The sequence below is a fragment of the Branchiostoma floridae genome, chromosome 8, assembly GCF_000003815.2.
Source record: "Branchiostoma floridae strain S238N-H82 chromosome 8, Bfl_VNyyK, whole genome shotgun sequence".
Lineage (NCBI taxonomy): Eukaryota > Metazoa > Chordata > Leptocardii > Amphioxiformes > Branchiostomatidae > Branchiostoma > Branchiostoma floridae.
This window is the reverse complement of record NC_049986.1, coordinates 22,590,233-22,609,451: the sequence shown is the minus strand read 5'-3', so window position 1 is coordinate 22,609,451 and position 19,219 is coordinate 22,590,233. Positions and strand designations below refer to the sequence as shown.

At 42.5% G+C, this 19,219-nt stretch overlaps 2 protein-coding genes and 1 long non-coding RNA gene across 3 annotated transcripts in view; 2 read left to right on the top strand and 1 right to left on the bottom strand.

Annotated features, from left to right (window-relative positions):
* Positions 1-1,719: 1,719 nt before the first annotated feature.
* On the bottom strand, positions 1,720-15,153 carry LOC118421011 (mitochondrial mRNA pseudouridine synthase Trub2-like). Its single transcript, XM_035828145.1, has 9 exons — positions 15,087-15,153; positions 14,262-14,396; positions 5,724-5,843; positions 5,374-5,442; positions 5,146-5,207; positions 4,859-4,940; positions 4,392-4,464; positions 3,714-3,850; positions 1,720-3,210 (listed from the first exon to the last, which is right to left on the bottom strand). The coding sequence occupies exons 2-9, from the start codon at positions 14,386-14,388 to the stop codon at positions 2,924-2,926; spliced, it is 957 nt and encodes a 318-aa protein (XP_035684038.1). The 5' UTR covers positions 14,389-14,396; positions 15,087-15,153; the 3' UTR covers positions 1,720-2,923.
* On the top strand, positions 7,703-10,184 carry LOC118421075. The gene is made up of 4 exons (XR_004831805.1): positions 7,703-7,794; positions 7,950-8,087; positions 8,335-8,459; positions 9,543-10,184. It is a non-coding gene; the product is annotated as an uncharacterized LOC118421075 (long non-coding RNA).
* An 87-nt stretch (positions 15,154-15,240) lies between the features above and the next one.
* The window catches only part of LOC118421962 (outer dense fiber protein 2-like), a 30,769-nt gene continuing 26,790 nt past the window's right edge, over positions 15,241-19,219 (top strand). The window contains exon 1 of the mRNA XM_035829465.1: positions 15,241-15,548. The gene's annotated coding sequence lies outside the window, so the exon portion shown is untranslated. The remainder of the gene's footprint in view (positions 15,549-19,219) is intronic.

Sequence of the window (19,219 nt, the reverse complement as noted above, 5' to 3'; positions counted from 1 at the left end):
GAATTGTGTATTTTTTATATGTATCTTCATTCTTTTGATCTATCGTATGTTTTTTTCATCACTTCTTATTGAAATAAAAAAACACATCTTTTTTCAAAGACGTTTGAAAAGTTGACAACAACCCCCACATACAATTCCAGCTGCCTCCTTGTCAATTCTCTGTATTTACCTTTCGTGGGGGGCAGACTGTAGCTACAATGGATATAAAAAGAACACTGTATGCTATGACATACATATTTGTGATACGAAAACTAAAGGATCAAGTCTTATACAGTTCTATTTTCAAGTACTTCACAGCCATAGGAACAAGACGTCTTAATCGTTCTTGTGTTTTATTAGGTGTCGAGATAAGGAGTTGCTCCAAGTAGCCTCCATTGTTGGGCGTCGTCCCGCGCAAAGCTACAGTAACAAAGCAAATGGGCCGTGACGGCTGAAAACACACAGCCATTACCGCATAGTGCTCATTAAACACTGGGTACATATTAGGCCATGTCAAAGTAATCTTATGGATGACATCTACACAAGAAGCGATTGTTGACTGTTTCAAGGCAAGAATATTTACTTGGAAAAAATCTAACATACAGCCACTAAACGCAGTGTACATAGGGCTAGAAAAATTCAATCTTATGGAAAACATCCATCCAAAAGCTAATGTGGGCATGTTCCAAAGAACAGAAGTTCTATAATATTATTATGTTAAGTCTTTCAAATGTAGTACTGAATGTATATGGATAATATTACGTGGCGGTTGCTAGGACCACTGGATGTCTATAGTGTCAAAAATATTGGTACCTAAGCAAAAACATCTAAATTGTCATCTGTCTTCTTTATCTTCACATTTAAGTTCACTGTCCTTCCTAGTAAAAAATTGTCCTCAGCTTTTAGCTCATTCCCTGATACTAGATGTCTGGATCTCTCAATGGCTTGGTGTTTTAATCTGGATTTGGTAACTATTGTACATTAAAATATGATAATGGACAAACAAATATGGTATCTCATAGCAACAATACCTTTATACATTTGTTTGTCATTTGTTTTCTTTATGAAGTTCTCCTTCACTTTTAACTACACTGTCCTTCCTGACAAAGTTATCCCCAGGTTTCAGTTTCTTCCATGACACCAGATGTCTGCATCTCTCCACGGCCTCAGCCACACACTCGTATTTGTAGTGTTTGATGATAAACACATCTCAAGCCTGACTAAATTGAGCTTATAGCAGCCCTTCCACTGGGCAGGACCCTAGAAGGAGGCCCAAAGAGCCAGACAGTGAGAGATTGTATCCATTTCTATCCCTTGGACCTTGGTACAAATGTATTTATTTATTTATTCACTTATATCCTTTCAAGTTGGTAATAATTGTATCTGACAGCGCATTTACATTCTTGTCATCTGTCATCTTCATGTAGTTCTTCTTCACTTTTCAGTTCACTGTCTTTCCTGGCAAAGTTGTCCCCAGGTTTCAGCTTCTTCCATGACACAAGATGTCTGGATCTCTCAATGGCTTCTGCGATGTACTCGTATTTGCAGTGTTTGATGATAAACAAATCTCAAGCCTGACTAAATCATGCTTATAGCAACCCTTCCACTGGGCCGGCCCCTAGAAGAAGGTCCAATGAGCTTCCTGACAGCGAGAAATTGTGTAACCAATTCTGTCCCTTAATTGGTAATATGGTATCTACATTGTTTGTCATCTGTTATCTTCATGCAGTTCATCTTCACTTTTCAGTTCACTGTCCTTCCTAGCAAAGACAGTTGTCCCCAGGTTTCAGCTTCATCCACTAGATGTCTGGATCTCTCAATGGCCTCAGCAACGTACTCATATCTGCAGTGCTTAATGAGAATGCATCTCTAGCCTGACTAAATCAGCTTCTAGCAGCTCTTTCACTGGGCAGGATCCTAGAAGGAAGCCCAATGAGATGCCTGACAGCAAGAGGTTGTGTATCTGATTCTATCCCTTGGTAATATGGTATCTACATTGTTTGTCATCTGTCTTCTTCATGCAGTACATCTTCACTTTTAAGTTCACTGTCCTTCCTGGCAAAGTTGTCCCCAGGTTTCAGCTTCTTCCATGACACGAGATGTCTGGATCTCTCGATGGCTTCTGCAATGTACTTGTATCTGCAGTGTTTTATTAGAAACGCATCTCTAGCCTGACTAAATCATGCTTCTAGCAGTCCTTCCACTGGGCAGGACCCTAGAAGGAGGCCCAATGAGCCACCTGACAGCAAGAGGTTGTGTATCTCTACATTGTTTGTCATCTGTCTTCTTCAGGCAGTACATCTTCACTTTTAACTTCATTGTCCTTGCTGGCAAAGTTGTCCCCAGGTTTCAGTTTCTTCCATGACACCAGATGTCTGGATCTCTCGATGGCTTCAGCCACAAACTCATATATTTGCGGTGTTTGATGAGATGTGCATCTCTAGCCTGACTAAATCATGCTTCTAGCAGTCCTTCCACTGGGCAGGACCCTAAAAGGAGGCCCGGTCAGCCCCTTGACAGCAAGAAATTGTGAAGCAAATTCTGTCCCTTCGTAATATGATATCTGACAGCAACTGCATCTCCATTGTTTGTCATCTGTCATCTTCATGTAGTTCTTCTTCACTTCTAATTTCACTGTCCTTTCTAGCAAAGTTGCTCCCAGGTTTCAGCTTCTTCCACGACACCAAATGTCTGGATCTCTCAATGGCTTCGGCGACATAATCATACTTGCAGTGTTTGATGATAAACACATCTTTAGCCTGACTAAATCATGCTTCTAGCAGCTCTTCCACTGGGCAGGCAGCTAGGAGGCCCAATGAGCTGACAGCGAGAGATTGTGTATCCATTTCTATCCCTTGGTACAAATGTATTTATTCATTTATTCATCTATATCCCTTCAAGTTGGTAATATATAATTGTATCTGACAGCGCATCTAAATTCTTGTTATCTGTCTTCTTCATGAAGTTCTTCACTTTTCAGTTCACTGTCCTTCCTGGCAAAGTTGCTTCCAGGTTTCAGCTTCTTCCACGACACCAAATGTCTGGATCTCTCGATGGCTTCTGCGACGAACTCATATTTACAGTGTTTGATGAGAAGGGCGTCGTCTGACGTGAAGTACCCGTCCCGCGTCCGGCGGACTTTGGTAGACACTGCCGTGGACCTCAGCTCCAGACCGATGTCATGGACCAGCTTTCTCAGCCACTGGGGGGTCTCGTGGACACACTGGACCTCTGTGTCAATAGAACAAATATGACTTAAATTTACAGATCAGAGCAGAACACAAGTGTATGATTGTATGAAAAGTAAGAACCATCTTTTGCTGATCTGTGCAACATATTATTCTAATACTAATACAGTACATTATTTGTCATGATGCCTCCATAAAAATACATTCCTGTTATAATCACAGAACCCACTAATCATTAAAAATGTGGGACTTTTCATCAGCCACTGCCTCCAAAGAAGTCAAACCTCCCAGTAAAGTATGTAGAATCGTAAGATAGCTGTATAGAATAGACACTTGTTACTTTTTACTGTCTGTACCCTTGCAATCAGCCTACGGGCATGGATTTCCAAGTAAATAGCTTAATTAACATAAAAGCAAGTTACATGCAGTACGCGTCATGATATTGAATGCTCCTTCTCAGCAGTGTTTTAGTTCATTAGTATATCATGCAGCCTGTAATGCAATAGCTAGACTGTACATGAAATCCAACACATTGCCCTTACTTACCCAGTGTAAAGTTTGGAGGCCTGTACTCCAGACATCTCATGGCCAGCACCAGGGGAGGGGAGGTCATCCGAGGTCGCAGCAGGCCCTGGGAGGCTAGCTCGTACGCCTCCTGGCTCTGGATGTCCACTCCTGCATACCTATTCACAAAATTTAATGTATCAGAATGAACATCCATCAACCTGCAGGAAAGGCTGATTGTAGCAAGAGACAGAGATGGGCAGTGGAGACATCTCTCCATCTTCATGTCTATCTTGTCCCCCCAACGACCAGGAGGTCAAGGGGCTAGGTTGGTAGGTAGTTAGGTACATGTACTGTATCAGGACAACATCAGACACGCTTTAGAAAATAAAACACTAGAAACATTTAATCTTCAATAAGATTTTCAAGTTACTGACATATCTCTCCAACTATGTTGTTTTAAGGTTTAAATTATGTCATAGTACAGAAATGATATGGCTGTCATAATCTATAGGCTTAGCCCCTTTTTGAAAAAAAAATTGAAAATGAAGGGAATCTACATGTGACACGGTGCCCTTGAAACTAGCTTGTCAGATTTTGTCTGGATTTTTTCAAAGAACAACTCTAACATGTTACTACTGTAGTAAGATTGCTATCTGTAAGTACAGACTGTGCCTGTCCTTACTCTTCCACTTAAACAAAGACACACAGTTTCCTTACTCTGTGGTGAGGTTCTGGTGGTTCCTCTGTAGGAAGGACACGACCCTGGCCAGCTTCTCTCCACTGATGTGGTCTGGCGAATCAGAGATGCACAGAACATGATATTATGACACTATCATCCACATGACCAATCAGGGCTGTCGCCAGCTAAAAATTTTATCTGTCCTACTCATAATTTGGGAGCCCATTTTGTTGATTTTCCTGGTCATTCTAACTCTAAGCTTATGAAAGTACATTTTCAACACTTTCATGTCATTTTGCAAACGGATGGCGTAAAAGAATTTTCCGTCCCAACAAGTAAACTAGAGACAGGCCTGTGACCAATGTAAAGCAGATGCCTAGGGGCTACCCCAGCAAGGAAAAATTCAAAAATCAACTAAAAGGGAAGAAATGATCATGAGCTGACAAGAACTTGGGATTATGGCAACTTTGTCCCCAAAGGAAAAGAGATGATGAGAATGACTCACCATATGTAGTTCTCTCCACCACCTTCCCTGAGGCATCATGGTTGTCTGTAGCCAGGCCAAACTTCCCCTCAACTATGTATTGCTGAAAACATACAGTTACTTAACATGACTTTCCTCATTTTACGCTTTATCTAACCTATGGGTATCAACTTTTCTATCAAGTGCACTGCAACCTGGAAAATATGCACGAGCATCTTAAAATGTCTATTGCCAAAAATGCCTCAACAACCAAATGTAGTTACAGATTATATCACTTGTCTTTCTTACGTCAAAAAAAGAAGGCTTACCCTAGAGTAGTGAGCGTCGAACATGGCACGGACCTTCTTTATACCATCTCTGATACCTAAAACTGAAACAACAATCATTCAATCAGCCATTCAAGGTTGAATCCACATGATTTTAAATCATTTACTTGACTGGTGTTACATTGCACATGAAAATTGACATAAATCACTTTATATCACAAAAGCATGCAAGCGTATCTATGGCACTCAGTAAAATGAAGAAAATCTTACCCACAACACCAGAAGAAAGGGTGTCCAGCGGAAACTGACAGTACATGGGCACTTTTTCATGACCTTTCACTGAAACGGCACAATTAAACAGTTCTTCTAAAGCACAGCTATTCTAAAGATCAACCTTTTTGGTTTAATGCTAGTTGCTATCATGTTACATACGTGTATGTGAAGGTGTCACCTGACAATGGTGTGCTTTGATTTGTAAATGTGTAAATAGCCCATTATTTTAAAAAAATGAAGATTGTTTAAAATAAAAAGTTTAATTTCAAAACTGAAAAATAACATTTTAAAGAACAACATATCCCTGAAAATGTGGGACGATGTATTAGTAAGCTACATGTACTAACCTAGTGGGTGTTTGAAGAGTGATGGGATGTCCACTCTGGTCAGCTGGGTGGGGTCGTCAGGAGAGGGCAGCAGTCTGTAGTCGTGTCTGTGGGGCTCCCAGGGGAACGTGGCCGTGATCTCTGGACAACAACAGGGAAGGGCGTTGCGTTAAATTGTTTGTTTATTAAGGAATCTCCATTAGTGATCCCTAAACAACAACAGGGAAGAAACAGTCTATATAAAGCCTGGAGTCAGACTCAGAGGTTCTTTTATACTACTAGTAATAGACCCAATCTTTATAATCAGTCAAACAGGTTATACAAAAGCGCTCTCTATTGGAGTATTGCTCAACTGCAGAATGTGCAGAAAGGAAAGCTCCTCTCCCTATTAAGTCTTACAAAAACCATTAGGCTTTGTGGTACAAATCCACTTACGCTTGTCTCTTAGATCTATCTGCATTACAGGTTGGAATGGTCGTAATGAATTCAACACTCTCCCTTGACAGACTTAAAACCATTATCATCACTCTGCCATCTTAAAAAATGAACAAACATAACAATCAACATAGTAATACAGTATAATTACATCAACAAAGTTAAGACATCTAGGTAATAAGATACGCCAAAAACTCAGGCATCTGGATATTGAAAACGGACAGACGTTCCATATAAATGACCAACACAAACACAAACAAAACATCCCTACGAATCTTAATGAGGGTCTGCATGCTCTTTTCCGTAAGGCGTAGGCGGCCTTTTTAATTTCCCGTAATTCGTAGGGAAACTATTTTATTTCACGTAATTCGTAGTGGAGCGCGATAAATTCACGTAAAGCGTAGCCTATGCATTTTACGTAAAGCGTAATCGAACCTAAAAATTTCCCGTAAATCGTAGTCTGATCTCCCAATTTTCCGTAAGTCGTAGTCTGGCCAATTTTCCGTAAGTCGTAGCGGAGGCACGCAATGACCTGTTGGGTCATGCTCGTACCCAGGATTTCTGATACTTAACCTGGGCACGAGAGAACAATGACATCAGAGGGATTCTAGATCGCTATTGGTCAGTCTTGGCTGCGTATAGCAGGATGGCGGGATCGCATCTGGAGTCAATTTTAGTCCCATCTTCATCTCCCTACTCTCCATCGTCTTCCGGTGTGACCCATCTGGTCCACGCGAGCACGATCTCGACACGTCGACAAATATGGCCCACGCGACCCCAGTGGTCGTGCGCATTTTAACGCATTCTGGGTCAGTTCTGACCCAGTACCGTTGCAATGTCGAGTCCTCCGTTTTCGAGGACAGCGTCGTGAGCGATCTGCGCCAGCTGATGGACATTTTTGATGAACACCTCGGGCTGAAGGAGGCAGCCAGCAAGAACGGTCTACAGACCGTCGACATCAGCCTGGCACGGTACGATGGTAAGACCACGTTCACCATCAACACTGTGGCCGGGCTGAGGATAGAGCGACAGCTGTTCGATAAGAGAAGCGAACTTATTGGTAAGTTGGCTAAGTTGTCAGTTGTTTGATCTATTTCATTGACCCTGTATGTGACGACAAACCAAGAAAGCCCCCCTCCCCTTCCTTGCAGACCCTTGTACACCAGTCTGCTAGGCGCCAGTTTCCAAATAAGGCCATATTGACTCCATATGGCGCATCAATTCAAATCACTTTTCCTCCGTTTCTCTAAGTATTTTGTTAAGCGCGCAAAAATATTTAGGCTTATCAATTTGTCCATGTGTAACACATAAGTTGAAACGTATAAGTCCCGAAAAAATGTTTTACAGAACAAAAAATATTAAAGATTATTGTGGTGTACGCACTGCAAAGTGCACATAGCACAATGGCCTAGTAGCGTATATAATAGTAGACATATAAATGAAAAGCACTTCGCAATAACGCAAAGAAATCTAAGATAGATAAGGGTAGTCTGTTCGCTTATTTGTCTCGACTTTTTTCAACTTTTATTCAGTTATTCGATCTGTTTGGTATCCTCAGTCACGGTCAAGGAGCGGAAGGTTGTGCTGAGCGCTGGCGGCACAAGCGAAAACCCGCAGATTGTCGTGAAGCATGCCGGGTCACAGCAGACTATGAAAGGTAATATTAATGAAATGTTCTACATCTAATATCATCTAAGTGTCATACAAAACCGATCGATTCATTTCCTTGTTACTTGTATTTCACCCATAAGTTCACCATAAGATAAAAATCATACGAAGGGAACTTACGGTCTGGTGTCTTTAAACACGCAGTGTCATCAAAGAAACGAAGGGGAAGGAAACGTAAAGCGACGACGGAGGAGGATGAAGCTCTTTTCGTCAAGCTGAAGAAAGGAGACGCCATTGAAAGAACAAAGAGGCAAGAAGAGAATCTTCAAAAGATGAAGGATGGTAAGTCTAAATTAACTTTATGATCCTTTTCATTTACACACTGCAATCAGACTGAGGAATGTCTGTAACTATGGCAATGAATGTGACAGGGACATATCATTTATCCCCCTTGCAGACACGTTACCAAGTTTCTACATACCTTCTCCTGGCTTGCTTGTCTGATAATAAAGTCATGTGATATAATAAATGATATATTGGCGTGTTTTAGATCAGAAGTTACATGTCTTATTTCTTCAAATTCATGCAGGATTAGCTGATATGAGTGGCACTTCTTGTTCCGACGAGCTGAGTGCCCGCTGTGGCATGTGCCACAAAGCCATCAAGCTCCCACAAGAAGGGCATGGGAGGGAAGAGTAAAGTTCTTCAAGAAGAGTGAGTGTCAACTTTTGTTTTCTTTAAACATGTTGCTATGCTTTGCCATTGCCACACCGAGCAGGCGCGTGCCTTGAACTTGTGCACGACTTTTTGTTCAGACTCAGAGTGAGCTGTGTTTATTTTGCGGGTAACCGCGACCGTTGACAATATGTAATCGGAGCTTGCTAATCGCTTTAACACGTAACAATAATTTTCAGTGTAGTGTGAAGTACGACCGCTGTATGGGGCGGATATGTTCTGCCATTTACGCAGGTTGACGTTGTGACTGGTATGACAAATTAGCCGGCCACGAGGAGATCATTAATCTTAGATTATCTTATTCCAAGTTACACTTTAAAGGTGTCCACTTGTACAGTTGATTATTTCTGTTGATATGGCTCTTTGTTATTGTTTGTGATGACAGAACGAGGCCCGACAGCACAAAATCATCTCGCGGATTAGGGAAGTTCGCTTCGGTGAACACATCCCCGGCTTTTGCTCATCTTCCCCCCCATAAAAAAGACGTAATGAGTAGGGTGGGACATCACTCTGTTGTAGCCTCAATAGCAGGCACGTGCACCGCTGCGGGTGCTCTTGCCGCGTTTTCATCAACAAATAACAGCCAACGTCATACCGGATGGCAAACAGATAACAGAACGTAAATGGGTTCTAACACGTCGCGCTTGCTTTGGAGACTAGATTTGTCCCTCATCCTCAGAGTTACCAGCAGTTGTGAGGCTATTGCATCTTGTGAAAACATGCATGCCGCGTAACAAAAGGTCGCAGAAGAAGCGCAAACACGCCGAAGCCATGCATCTGCATGGGGACTTTTCATATCGGCAAAGTGCTCATGAATTTTATTTCCGTGTCTTATCTTCTCTTCAAGCTTATTTAGCGACATTACATGAAGCGATTTAGGATTGTAACGAAAATTTTCATAGCATATGCGAGTAAGGAATCCCGCGTATCGTTGTGACACCGGTAATATCATCCTGATGTGATGGAATGTATAAGTAAATTTATAGACGGCTCTGAAGAAGACAAATGCATCACAAAAATTGTGGTATATGTATACTGACTGTCAATATTGTTTTGATTCAGCTCACTACGATAAGTGCTCGACCAAGATGCCCGCCAGGGAAAGAGAGCGGCAGCTCATGGAGAAATCCAAGGGCGCCATGGCCTCCTGGTTGCAGTCGAGTGGCAGTGCTACTTCAAGTCTCGATGCAGTTGGAGAGGAGGTGTTCCCTGACATCAACAGCTCAGGGGATTTTCCACCAGTGGATACCACTATGTAAGATATTGTATAGTATACACGCATGTATGTTGTGCTTGAAAAAGTTTTATCTTAGTGCTTTCATGGATCACATGTACGTTACACCATATTAGTAATCTTAAGTCTTAAATTTAAGTCTGCGTATTTCTGATTGCTGATTAACTTACTTTTAAATGAAATCAGTATTGTGCAAAAGACAGTCTCTGCAGTTGAGTATTTCAGGATCTTTGAGTTTTGCAAGAACTAAAAGTATCAAGTTACGCATTAGCAAACCGGGTACTGTATTCTTCACCGGTACCGTTACGAAGAGTATAACAACTAGATAGAAAGCTATGATAAGAAGAAAACTAATCAACTTGGTTATCTTTAGTTTTTTGTCGTCCATGTCGAGCTAGCTCAAGTACTATCCTGTAACATTTGCGACCACTAAATGTTAGTGAAACTATACACTGTGAAACAATTATTTTGTTTGCATTCCCGAAGCCTGCCGAAGGACTATTAAACACAAGACTGCTGTTAAACTATTGTCTCTTGTTCTTTCTCCATAGTGAGGTTGAATTAAACGACACGTATAAGGATACCTACCCTGGTGTTGACGATGAATCTCCCCCGTATACGGATGACACCTACCCCGGTGACTGTGTTGATAATGAGTCCTTCCCGTGTGAAGATGACACCTACATGTACCCCAGTATTGACGATGGGTCCCCTCCGTGTGAAGATGACACATTTCCCCGCGATAATCAGTTTTCGACGTCGGACAGTTTCGCTGACACCAGTGATGCCCATACAGACAGTGACTCTGGTGAAGACGTAGTCGAGACACAAGATATCACGACAAGTGTGGAGATACCTGTCTGCTTGCAGAGGATTGACCCACTAGCGTTGAAACTGCACGAGGCACGACAAGCAGGACTAATGCCAGATAACAGAATAATGTACAAGTGGCTCTCTAATAATCTGGACTACATGCTACATGACAAATCACAGTCTTTTCAGTGGGATGAGGAGGTCATTGAATACTATCGATCCATTAAGTTTCATGGAGGTGAAAAGACAGTCAACTTATTAAGAGGACCGATGCACCTCGGCCAGGGACGAGGCGGTATAAAAGATCCCGCTTCAGCAAAAATGAACCTTGGTGGACCTTCAAGATTCACTGTCGCCAAGAAAAATGCTGGGTATACAACCAAGAGTGGAGTCTTACATGCCCTGTTGCAAGGTTTTTACGCATTGGCCTGTGAAGATCCAACCGACGTTCAACCTCTCGTACATAACGACACCGTGAAGGTCATCCCGGTGGTGATGCAGGGGGATGGAACAGCACTGAAGCCATCAATCCAGTTCGACCCTGTGTCCAAAAACAACGTGGGCCTCACATTTCCTGTAGATATCCAGTATGTGAGAGAAAATGCTGAAGCAAATGTCGAGGAGCTGTCAAAAAACATCGTGACTGAGGCTCACATAATGCTGCTGTACACACTAGATGGCAACCTGTCCATGCCAGTCGCTGTGGACTATATGTCCAAACAAGGCAAGACAGGCCAAAATATGACGGACTTGTTCCACAGCAGGATTCGAACAACACAGTGCTGTAGAAGTTGCTTACGCACTGCACCTGCCCGCGACCTGGTCGTAGACGTAGAGGGCGTAGAGCACTGCGTGAGTCATTGCGACAATTGTCTGTCAAATGGCTATGTATGTGATGCCTGCATTGCAGTAGGACATACAAGCATTTATCCCAGCGTCAGGGCCTGTACGAGATGTATTGCAAAGGGTCTACAATGCCAGAGAATCGTAGTTATGGTCCTCAGCACGGACTGCGAAGAGGGTAACAAAGCAGCAATGAAACTGCTTCGCGAGTCGATAGCCGATGGGTCATTAGATCCTTATTTAAAGTTGTTGGTGCACATTCCGGATGCTGTTCATGTAGGAAAAACACTTAAGGGCGGATTTTCAAATTGGTTTCTGGTCGTCCAGGGTGTTCGTACCTGTTTGGCGTTAGTGGCTATGCTACGGAAAAGAGGTGACCCACCCCTCAGGAGACTTTTCAAACAGTTGCTGCGAGAGGATGACATCCGGAACAGAGACCGTATGTCCGTAGACTCTGTAACTAGGCTGACACAACCGCAAGTTGTGCAGGCTCTGCGAAGTGCTGGCTGGGTAGTGTGCACAGTTGTTCCAGACTTGATGAAAAATCCAGAAACTAACAAGCCTGGCATGTATCCACATCTCGTTGCAATAACTCTGGGCCCTTTCGGTTTTTACCTGGCTCTGGACTTCAACCCTTTGAAAGGTACCTCAAGACTAGTGAAGGTGAGAACGCACAACCCTGTAGACACAACAGTGCTGAAGACAGACCTGGCGTGTGCCCACTCCTTGGCATATCATCAGGGGGTAGCTTTTGTTTGTGAACATTCAAAGATCACCGTAATTGAAGTGGAGGGAACGGTGTCCCCAAAAGTCTCCTCTTTCAAGAAACTGGCAGACATAAGGACAGAACTGGAGAGTAAAGGCCTCCCTACTGACGGAACTATGAAGCAACTCCGAGCAAGGCTGCAGGACCACCTAAACGCCGTGGAGAGGACCTATGGCCCAACGAAAGCGAATCAGAGGTCAAAACTCAACATCGTGGAAGGTGACAACATTTGCCCAGAAGCTATTTGGGCAAAAGCCAACGGAGACCTGATCGTCGGAGACGACGCCAGCAAAACAGTAATCAGAGTACAGGTTACACGAGATGGCATTGGGCTGATCGGTACCATGGACAAGTTTGCAGACTACCCGACGGGCTGTATGAAGGTTTTATCCGTCTGTAGCGATACAGGTGGGGTAGTGTATGCTACATTTGGTGGAGGTCAGGGTGGCCTGTACAAGTTTGTACAGGAACAGGCACTGTGGCAAACACTAGTACCCAACGGGACCGCTTTATGTAAGGAGGTCCATACCGTGATACCTTACGACGTAGGCGATTCCATCCTTGCATTCACTGACACCGGAAGCCACCAGGTAAAAGCACTCACACGTGTTGGCACAATACAGGTGGTAGCCGGAAGCGGTAGCCCAGGTTTACAGGATGGCACAGCTCAGTATGCTGAGTTCTATCAGCCAAGGGGTATATGTAAGGAGCTCTCCTGTCTGCTGGTAACTGATGCAGCCACCGGAGCCATCCGACTGATCACGAACACTGACGCAGCTGCATTGTTCCTGGAGAAGACCGGTGGACTGTACAGGGCATTTGGGATTCGGGTTCCTCGTGAAGAATCTCCACGTAAGACAGTTGCGGAGGCTTGTGAAACGCTCAATGACCTTAATATCTTTTTGAAGACATGTACGAATGATGTGAATGAAGCGAGGCAAAAGACTGGCGCCACGAACGGAAAGGACGGAACGGTATCCCACAAGACACAGGAAAGCGTCCAGCTGCTATTGAAAGGAATGCAGGACTTCCATACAAACATGCTCACACTCAACAATGACTACAAACCAGATCTCTCATCCTTACTCACATTAGCTACAGAAAATATACACGCCACACATCACCTCAAGCACCCAACAGTGACTGTCCTGGACTACTCTCAAGAATTCAGCAACACCATGAATGAGAGCTTAAAACGCATGGCGTTCTGGTCTGTCTACTACCATACACACCCCAAGTCGTATTACCCCGTCCCCAACACCAAGATGCATCTGTCGCAGTTTCCTATGTTAAGGCCCTTGAAGCCGAAGAAGATGGCAAAACGGGATGAGACAACAATGAGGCACTGGGCGACAGAGTATGGCAAAGTCGTCCGCCAAAGAACTGTGCGACAGGAGACGACGATGTACAAAGCCGGCACGTTGCCACTGAACTTGTACGTACAACAAATGCCTGTTGCCGAGCCACTTGTTAACAACGCGCCGGTTCCAAATCCACCACAAGAAGTTGCCCCACTCCCTCGACCTCAGTTGCCCCTCTCCCTCGAAGCGGATGATACTGATGAGTCCGAGTACGACTCTGACGACAGCGAAGACGAGCCGTACGCCGATCAGGAGGTGCAAAGTGCCGGGGACAGCAGCGACAGTGATACGGAGAGTAGTTCGGAACGGGCACGGTGCGAGAACACCTGGCGTACCAGATCTCTCGTCACAAGATCAGGACGACTGGTGGCAGCCAACCGTCGCCTTCAGGGATATCTCATGTTCTAGACACAGGTTGGTGAGCCAAACGTTTCCGATATTACCTAATACCCTGCATGCGTGTTTTACTACAAGGTTTACTTAGCAACCCCCGTTTGCAACATTGTCGGCGATTATTTCACCAGCCAACAACGGCTGATTATATTGTTATGGGTTGCACAATGCATCCTAGAGCGTTACCAGCTTCCAGAATTTCGCGTAAATCGTTGGCGGCTTCCCTGAATTTAGCGTAAAGCGTTGGCGGCCCTCTTAATTTAACGTAAAGCGTTGGCGGCCCTCCCGAATTTAGCGTAAAGCGTTGTCAACACCCCCCATGCAGACCCTCCTTAATGAAGATCAAGATAACTAAGTTCTCATCTCCAAACCTTTCCCCAGGTTTTCCTTGATGGAAGCGATCATCTTGCTGCTGTTGAGCCCGGGAGGTTTGTACACAGCGAACACCCCGCTCAGCCGGGACGCAACCTCCGCTGCTGACTTGGTGGTCTGCAGCATATCTAATGCTTTGTTGATATAAATAAGTAATTTTATTTATCTTGATTTATTGTACTTGATCAATTGATTCTAAGAAATGGACCCCGAAATGCTCATTTGGTATAGGTGTCAATAACAATAAACTAACGGCGTGAAATAACAGACTGGCACACAAACGCAGAAATATTGTCATGGGAACAATAGGGACATGAATTTCTTTTTGTACATTAGATGTGTATTCCGACACATCAGTGAAAGAAAGACTACACACACAGAACCAATCTGCACTATGTTACTTATAAACAACTTGTTGACAGAACGTTAACATTGAGTTGAGTAGCTTCCTGGCCCGCTAACCCTGATGTTACAAAGAAGCATTTTAAAATTTAAATTAAGAAGAGAACTGCCATGATTTGTCCAAATTGATTGAATTGCTGGCTGCCCCAAATATCAACCCCCAAATTTATGGACCTTGCTATAATCATACTTTCATAACTTGAGCTTTTGATTCGAATAAACTGCTACAAAAGAAAGTTGGTGGGTTACACTCACAGTCCTGATGAAATTGGAAGGGGAGGGGGGCACTCTATAAAATCTAGCATTATTGGCATGAAATGTGCGTTTTTGGCACAGAAATGACTGTTAAGTTGTAGAATATAACGCACCAGGACTTATGATACTGACGAACGAAACAATGTGTGAATAAACGGAAAGAATACCTCGTAAAAGTGTGTTTTCCCTTCCAAAACAAATGTTTACGACTCACTGGGCGCCGCCATGTTTTTCGCACTGGCTGACGGGAAGGCTAAACACTCTCTCGCATTTTTAATGTCCCAAACGATCATTATGCATCATACCCCACCAGTGCATCTGAAATTTGAATAATTTCTGCATATTCATGTGACGTTGGGTTCTATTTTGGTATATCCCCATGAAAGAAGTTGAAATCCGGAATTCAAATTTTGGGATGATGACGTCAGGGCAAAATCGACCAATCAGCGCGTGTCCTGGGGCGTCCCAGCTGTAGCGGTAAAGAACAACCTCAGGAGGTGTGTAGGAGGGCGTCGGGTGGTGTTTGGGGCCAAAACCGGCCAGTTTGGGGTGTCTTTGGCGCATTTTTACTGCAGCTGACATCGCCAAGAAGACTATCAGGTGTTTAGAAGAGTCCGAACACACCCAAGGTGAGTTGAATGACCTTTGCGGCGCTCCTAACCATGTATTCTCAAGGGTGAAAGTGATCGATCAAAGTACCCGCCGACAGGGGGTCACCTTCCGATAACTTGGACATCGCTCCGTTTCCATGGCAATATTTCTACGTTATCGAGCGCTATTTGATCAAGATTAGGGTCTCCAGAATATCATTCTGACCTTGATCTTGAAGGATATTATGTCTGGATGCACTTGGCGTATGGTTTTGCGTCGACCAGAAGACACACCCATTCTCGCTCGTGATTCTGTGCGTTGGCGTTGTCTGCTGTTAGCGTCGTCGACAGTAAAATCGTTAAATTTGTGCTGGCATGATAATATCTAGTTCACTTTCTAGCTTAGCAAATAAAAAAAATAAGAATTTGGAAAAAATATGATGGGTTTATGTATCAATTTAGCCTTGAAATCTTTTGTAAATAAATTATTGCACAGCCCAAATGAAAGGACAATAAATAATTTGTAACCAATCAAACAATAACACTACTACCAAAGACAAACAACGTGCTTGTTTTTGTTGCAATCTAAACGACCCTAATGTTTTCTTAATGTTTCAGCGGTAATCCGAATTCCAGCACGTCATAGCAAGGAGTTTTTTTAACGTCAATTGGTCACAGTCTGATGTTGGCAGAAATTCCGCAGAATCCACTTTAATGTATTTGTAAATTTTAAATTTGGTGCTGACAAAGGGAACGGGTTTTCTGCGCGTGGAGAATTTGCGCGTGCGCGTGAAAAATCTGCGCGTGAAAAAATAAAGTTCCTGAAATATGTCAGAAAATGTGTAGCAAGGCATAAAAATGTGAACCTAATATATAATTTCCCATCTGTTGGTTTAAAGAAAACTTAAATTTTAGATCCCTTGGGAATAGGTTGATTTGCATATTTTGAACATTTCAAAATCAAGTAAATTTGACAGAAATACATGGAAAAATTACACATACTATGTTTTATATTGTATGATGTAACAATTTGAGGCTTTTCTCCATTATAGAAGCTTAATTTCATCTTTTTTGAAGCAGATTGTTTCACGCGCAAATTTCAAACTTTTTTGCGCGTGGAAACTTAACATTTAAAAATCACTTGAAAAGCACTCAGATCAAGATTCTGTACTCTAGAATGCAACAATACCATACTTGATTCCATTTTGTGCCATCTTGTTTGAGCATTTAAGTATAAAACTGCAAAAACTTTTTGAATCCCTTGGGAATCAGCTAATTTGCATATTTTCACGCGCAGATTTTTCACGCGCAAGTTTTTCACGCGCACAAAACCCCAACCCCTGACAAATTATTTTTATTCACCTTGCATTGCATTGCTCCTGACTAAAAAATATTTTATCTTAGGGTAATTACAGATACCTTCCATAGAGCATCAACAATGATATCTAAAATTACTTAAAGTATGTACCAGTATATATTTACACCAAATCTTGTGTTGGATGTCCATACTGGTACAGTATTACAAAAATGATTTTATTACTTTGCAAGTTTTGGATGATCTGTTTTCCGTAGATATCTTAAATTTGTCTGTTCTTGATAAAGAATTAATTACTATTATACAAGTTACAAAAAACAACTGCAAAACAAAACAAAACAGGGGCCTGGGCTTATGAATCTTATAATTTACAAAGCACATATACTATTACTAATGTACCTCTACTAGCCCCAGGCCATTGTTAAATAATTCAGATGACAATGGTCTCCTCCAGAAGAATACAGGTCCCACAACAGATGTTAAACACACCCCTGTCTGTCAGGCATACCTGTCGCACCTGACATACGCTGGGCAGTGGGCAGTTCATCTTCGTTTTGCCAAGGTCATGTGTGGAATATGCTTCACCAGGTGGGGTGCTGTTGGGGATGACAATGGTCTCCTCCAGAAGAATATATCCAGGACTCCCAACAGATGTTAAACACACCCCTGTCTGTCAGGCATACCTGTCGCACCTGTCATACGCTGGGCAGTGGGCATTCTGTCTTCGTTTGGGCAAGGTCATGTGTGGAATATGCTTGGTGGGGCGCTGTTGGGGGAGGTATAATAATATACAACTACTTATTGAAGCTGCCTACTACTACTAGTATATGAAATTCAATTTTGGTTCTAATAGTGATACCAGACATTATCAGTGTCCTACTAAGTGACAGCCTTTTTTTTTGCTTTGCTTTAGGACAAGGATACCCCCTCCCCCAAAAAAGAATCAAAAATCCGTTTTAAAAATTATGCAAGTTTTTTGAATCCTGAAAATCACTTGCCTGTATAGTGTAAGAAAAGTTTAGAAATTAAATAAAACTTTGAATTTTTGCAAGTTAACAACCCATTTAGTTTTTCCAAGTATCATTATAACCTTATTACAATGTCTTCATGTACAGACTCAACTTTGATTAGGAATTGCCAAATGAATTAACATATTTTCACACAAATTTACAATTTATTTTAGCACACAGAAAACCCCCTCCTAGGCCCAAATGCAAGTGCACTTGTACATAGTCTGAGCAGGTACCCTAACATATGGCATCAATCATAAGTGTAATCATAATCAAGGCAAATGCTCAGGTAATAAAACTGACAAATTCCAGCACGTTACAGTATTAATGAGACCATATGTATCATTTTGATTAAAAGTATTACTAGTATATATACCAACATACATTATTAATTACCTGAAAATTAGTCCTGGTACCAGTAGTTGATTGCAAATATCTTGAAACGTGTAATCAACATGGCAGCCTTGTCAAAACAAGGCGGCAGGCGGCGATTTTAGCCGCCTACTTACATTTTTCCAGCCGGCTACTTTGGGGTAGAATTTCAAAAAATAAAAGTCCAGTGCTCCCCGTTACAAAATCCCCCAGCAATTTGTTTTGATAAACCTCTGGCAGTTTTCTGATAGTTGGCCCCCGGTTAGGGGTCATAGCGGGCAACCTATGCCGAATTTTTTTGAAATTCAGGATTTTTTTGTCAATTCAAAGTTTAAAGATAACAATAAAAGTTACCCAAAATACACCCCCAAACCATATTTAGGGGTCTGAATTTAAAAATTCCCGTACCTACCCCCAGCTCGCCACTTCGTGGCTCGCCGCAAGCCGCTACGCGCCTTGCCTGCTACCTTCATATATTAGCCCCCTACTCTAAAAGTTTGTGACAAGGCTGCATGGGCTATGATATCCAAAATAATATTGGATAACATAAAGGTGTCTAATCTAATGTCATCTGGATCAGATTGCTAGTATGTTCTAACTCTACCTAAGTGTTGTCAGACATGAAAATTATAGGTGCATATTTGCTATTGCCACTAGTAGCAGTATACAGGTCACATACAAATGAAAGGTTCTGAAAAAAAGTTAATAATATATTCCCAAAGGACAATTCCATGTTCACCAAAATGGTAATGCTTAAACCTGTCAGCATGATGTATAACCACTACTACTATTACTTAAGTAAATTGGCTACATGGGCAGTAGATGGTCTAATTATTTCTATCTAGGAAGGCTATGTAATGATGCTGAATGATACACTGACTCATAAACGATATCCATGGCCGTTTGATGCCACAAGGTTGACGATATTTTAAGTCGCAGGGAGGAAAAGCTGGGATGAACGAAAATCCTTCCATTACCGACGTCGTGGGAGGCCGGATTTGAGTCCATGTGCT

What these genes read in the sequence shown, in the direction of transcription:
- LOC118421011 (XM_035828145.1), bottom strand. Translation starts at nt 14,388, where the DNA reads ATGCTGCAGACCACCAAGTCAGCAGCGGAGGTTGCGTCCCGGCTGAGC. An exon ending in TCGACGCTCACTACTCTAGG is followed by an intron (nt 4,941 to 5,145) that starts GTAAGCCTTCTT and finishes GTATGTTTTCAG; the next exon opens with CAATACATAGTTGAGGGGAA. An exon ending in CACCAGAACCTCACCACAGA is followed by an intron (nt 3,851 to 4,391) that starts GTAAGGAAACTG and finishes TTTTGTGAATAG; the next exon opens with GTATGCAGGAGTGGACATCC.